The 4,833-nt window shown below is 47.1% G+C and overlaps 1 protein-coding gene across 1 annotated transcript; it reads left to right on the forward strand.

Moving 5' to 3' along the window:
* Positions 1 to 3,066: 3,066 nt before the first annotated feature.
* Positions 3,067 to 4,092, forward strand: LOC132797727 (uncharacterized). The gene has a single exon (XM_060809478.1). It carries the CDS (start codon positions 3,067 to 3,069, stop codon positions 4,090 to 4,092), a length of 1,026 nt encoding a protein of 341 aa, XP_060665461.1.
* Positions 4,093 to 4,833: the final 741 nt, after the last annotated feature.

Raw genomic sequence — 4,833 nt, forward strand, 5'->3', positions numbered from 1 at the left:
CTTCAATTGTAATCTGTTGTTATCGTGTCGGTGGCGAAGCTTGGTACCTACTCAAGTCACAGCCAAACAAATCTAAAGTGGTGGTTACATATACGAACATATGTGCCATTTAATAAACAATTAATTTGAACTTTGCGTGTTTTATTTATTAACAATAGACGTGCAAATAAAGCTACTAAAAAGCTTAGTAGTGCAACATTTGGAGGTCCCGGCGAGATATAACATATACTCTCGCTAAGTGTTGTGAATGCAATTGATTTGCATAGATAATTATTGAAGTGATTAATAAACTATAACAATCAGTGAAACATTAAACATTAAAGTGCAAAGTGCTCGAGAGTGCGAAGAGATATATATATATGTACATAAGCATATACATATATTTAACAAGCGGTGCATTTCTATTCTTGCATTCTCCGTTGTTTGCGCATGTTCGCCGTTGCTCCGTGGCTTGCGCACCTTCTCCGCTCTCCGTCTCCGCTGTCGCAGCTGCGTGCATTGCCCTTCTTGTTGCTCTCTCTTACGCTCTCGGTTTGTGTGATCTAAATCAGCTAATCAACTGATTAACTTTGAACAGCTGCTGTGCGTAAGCAAATCGCGCGCGTTTGTGATCGCGGTTTTGACGCGTTTTCCGTGGTGCGCTTCTCTTTAAGCTACTGCTGTGCTTAAGCAACTAGCGCGCGTCTGTGTTCGCGAGTGTGACGCGTTTTTCTGGCTTTGAACTGCTGCTGTGCTTAAGCAAACCGCGCGCGGTTTGTAATCGCGGTTTGACGCGTTTTTCTTGCTGCGCTGCATAGTAAATTTGATATACAAAGTGAGCAATTGCCAGTTAGCAAAGTGCGGTTAACTGCTGACAATGGAAAACTCGATAAACGAGCAAGCGACTACAGTCGAAAATCGCGCGCGGTTTTTCAAGCGGAAGGTTTTATCGCTTTATGATAGCCTTGTGAGACTCGATGCGTCACTTTCTGAAGTTAAGCTAGCTGCGTTTAATTCATCTGAATTAGCAGTACGGTTGGAGCTATTAGAACGTGCTCAAGCTTCGTTTGACTTAGCTCAGAATGCGCTAGAGGAGATCGACTATAATGAGATCGGTAGTGAAACGCGGGACAATTTCGATGAGCGTTTTCTTGAAGTGAAATCGCGTGTTCGAGCGCAATTTGACAGTCGTGAACGCCAATTGATTCGGTCGTCCACATTGCGGCGTGATGAGACAATCGATCCTTCGGCTAATGGCCTCAGTGCCCGCGCTAACAGACGTCGTCTTCCCGAGCTCAAACTTCCCACGTTCGGTGGAGGCTACACGGAATACGCGAGTTTTTGGTCAATGTTCGAGTCTGTCATTGACAAGGATAATGAACTAGATGATGTTGAAAAGTTTCAGCATCTTCTATCGTGTTTAACTGGTCCAGCGCTGGATGCAATTCGGTCGTTGGAGATATCGCGTCCCAATTATCGTGTGGCTCTGGAGATATTGGATAATCGGTTCAACAACAACCGACTTGTGTTCCAGTCGCACATCAAGGATCTGTTGGGTACCAAGAAGGTGGAGGCAGGAGCATCCGTGGCCACTAAACTTCGTGAGTTTAGTGATAAGGTAAATGTTCACATGGGGGCATTAAAGACTCTGGGCCGTCAGAGGAAATCGCGAACAGCATTCTGATTTACGTGCTGCTGCAAAAGCTGGATGTGGAAACCCAGGCTGCGTGGGAGGATAGCAGGGCATTGGACAACCCTGCCGCCGATAAAGTGCCGACATCCAATGAGTTCTTCACGTTTCTGGATGAAAGATGTCGGAAGCTCGAGACTCTGCAATACGCTATGGGTAGTCACACAGCAGGCTCACAGGTGGGAAGGAGCTTTAGCCATAACGGCAGCAGGAAGGCGTTTGTGGCCCAATCTAGCCCAGCAAATGTTTGTGGGTTTTGTGACGCGCCTGGTCACGGCATATATTTTCCTGCCCCATCTTCGCAAATTTGTCGCCCTTCTTGAGGCAGAGAAGTGAAGAAGCTCGCTCTCTGCTTTAACTGTTTGAAGAAAGGACACCAAACTCGATCCTGCACATCTGGCGCTTGCCGTAACTGTGGTGGGCGGCATCATTCTTTGCTACATTTCGAGACATCTCAGCGAGCCTCGTCAGCTGATGCGTCTGCCGCTTTGCAGCCTCAAGCGTCCACTTCTCTTGCTGCTCAGTGTCGTCGTTCTGATGCTGTGCTCTTGGGTACTGTTGTTGTTTGGCTTAAGAGTCGAGCTGGGTCGTTCGTTCCTTGTCGTGCTCTGCTGGATTCCGGTTCGCAAATCCACATGATGACGTCCCATTTAGCCCAACAGTTACAATTAAAACGGACGCGATCAGATGCTATGATTTCTGGCCTCGGGGACACAGACGTTTCTGTTGAAGGATGCACGGTCAATGTTTGTATGCGCTCTTGCATCACCGACTACTCGGTCAACTTTCAAGCTGTTGTGGCATCGACAATCACCAACAGCCAGCCGAACTTTGCTATTGACATCGACGGTTGGGCAATTCCATCCAACATTCAGCTAGCTGATCCTGCCTTCAATCGTCCGCAGCGCGTGGACCTGCTGATTGGTGCAAGCCTATTCTACGGCTTGTTATGTGTAGGACAAATAGGCCTTGGAGATGGATTGCCTATTCTTCAGAAGACCCGCCTTGGTTGGATCGTTGCTGGTGGTGGTGACAGTACGACGCACACAGCACATTGATGGCAGCGCAAAGGGTTCTGAAAGTAGTAACGATCAAGCAGATGCCAGCCTAAATGAGCTTGTTCGCCGTTTTTGGGAAGTCGAGAGCTGCGAGTATGTGGCCACAAGGCTTAGTAGGGAGCAGCAGGATTGCGAAGAGCATTTTCGCAAAAATGTTACTCGGCTACCATCCGGTGAATACTCCGTAAGATTGCCAATGAAGTCTAGTGTTGACTCGTTAGGGAATCATATACTCAAGCTCATCGTTGATTTCTCAATCTGGAGCGCAAATTGCAGCGGCATCCTGATCTTAGGATGCAATACTCATCATTTATTGAAGAATACTTGAAGTTGAATCATATGTCGCGTGTTCCTGCTGAGACCATTGAGCGTTGCAAGTATTTTCTGCCACACCACTGCGTGCTAAAAGCCGATAGCACGACAACAAAGCTTCGTGTTGTGTTCGATGGTTCGGCAGCGACATCCACTGGATATTCGTTAAATGAGGTTATGATGGCTGGTCCTGTTATACAGGACAAATTGATGCATATGTTTCTTCGCTTCCGTACATATCTGGTGGCACTAACAGGGGATATATGCAAGATGTATCGATGTGTGCGCATGGCTTCAGCAGATAGCTATTATCAATGCATCTTATGGCGCGATTCGCCTGATAAAGAGCTGCAGATTTTCAAGCTGGACACCGTTACTTATGGCACGAAGGCAGCGTCATTTTTGTCGGTTCGTGCAATGCATCAGCTGGCGCATGATGAAGCAGACTCGTTTCCGGTTGGATCTGTTGCTTTGAAGAATGAGTTCTACGTGGACGATTTTATATCTGGAGGCGATTCAGTTGCTGAGGTTAAGGTCAAGCTGCAGGAAACCGCTGCAATTCTAGCTCGTGCAAACTTCAAACTCAGGAAATGGTGTTCCAGTCATGCCGAAGTATTGTCGGAGATAGCTGACGACGAGAAAGAGTCGTACATGAGGTTCAGCGATGGCAGCGAAATCACAAAAACTCTTGGCTTAGCGTGGGATCCCTCATCGGATCGGCTGCTGTTCTCGCTGTCGTTCTTAGAAGCTGGCTCCAAGCCGTGCAGGCGGTCTGTCTTAGCCACAATTGCACGATTTTATGATCCGCTAGGACTGCTTGGACCCGTCATGACAATGTCCAAAATATTTCTACAGCAGCTCTGCAAGGATAAGTTGACATGGGATGAGAGTTTGCCTTTGCAGCGATACACAGCCTGGGTAGAAATGTGCAGCAGTTTTAATTCCATTTCCAGTCTTTCATTCCGAGAGCTGTTCTTGCTGCTGGGTGCCGTGTCGAAGTTCATGGATTTTGTGATGCCAGTGAAGAGGCCTACGGCACTTGCGTATATGTAGTGTCAGTGGACGCACTTCTCAGAGTCAGCTGTTGTGCTCTAAGTCCAGAGTCGCACCACTCAAAACTATATCAGTTCCCAAGCTGGAATTATGCGGTGCTTATCGTCTGGCCAACTGCTTCATGCAGTTAGAAACATGGGTTTTCTTGATGGGGAGTTCTTTTGCTGGAGTGATTCATCGGTGGTACTCTCATGGATCAAGGATGATCCATACAAGTTCAACGTTTTTGTGGCAAATCGCGTAGCGTCTATTCAGGATCTTACCGTCAACATGAAGTGGCAACATGTTCCCACGGCTTTGAACCCTGCCGACGTACTCTCCAGAGGTACAACTCCAGAATGTTTAGCAGAGTCCAAGATATGGTTTCATGGACCGGAGTTTCTTGTTGGAAATCGAGATGGATGGCCTTCACAACGCTGCTTAGAGTCTTCAACGTTGGAAATGCGTAGTAAGGTCATGATAGCCACTTCTCCGTATGATGATATCACTCTTCGTTGCAAGTACCTTAACACGTTTGCCTCAATGCAGCGCGTATATGCGTTTGTGTTTAAATTTGTTAATCGTATAAAGCATCCAGGCCTCAACGTGGTAGATGTCAACAAAGGCACATGGCTGCTACTGCGATTGGTGCAGTTGTCAAATTTATGGAGTGATGTCAAGGAAATTCGTTCGAAGGGCTTCGTCAAGAAATCGAGTTCAATCGCTTCTTTGTTGCCGTTCATCGACCAATTTGGACTTCTG

The sequence above is a fragment of the Drosophila nasuta genome, unplaced genomic scaffold (assembly GCF_023558535.2).
Source record: "Drosophila nasuta strain 15112-1781.00 unplaced genomic scaffold, ASM2355853v1 ctg17_pilon, whole genome shotgun sequence".
NCBI lineage: Eukaryota > Metazoa > Arthropoda > Insecta > Diptera > Drosophilidae > Drosophila > Drosophila nasuta.

Bases quoted from the DNA above. Each gene is read 5' to 3' on its own strand.
- LOC132797727 (XM_060809478.1), top strand. From the start codon at position 3,067: ATGTCGCGTGTTCCTGCTGAGACCATTGAGCGTTGCAAGTATTTTCTG.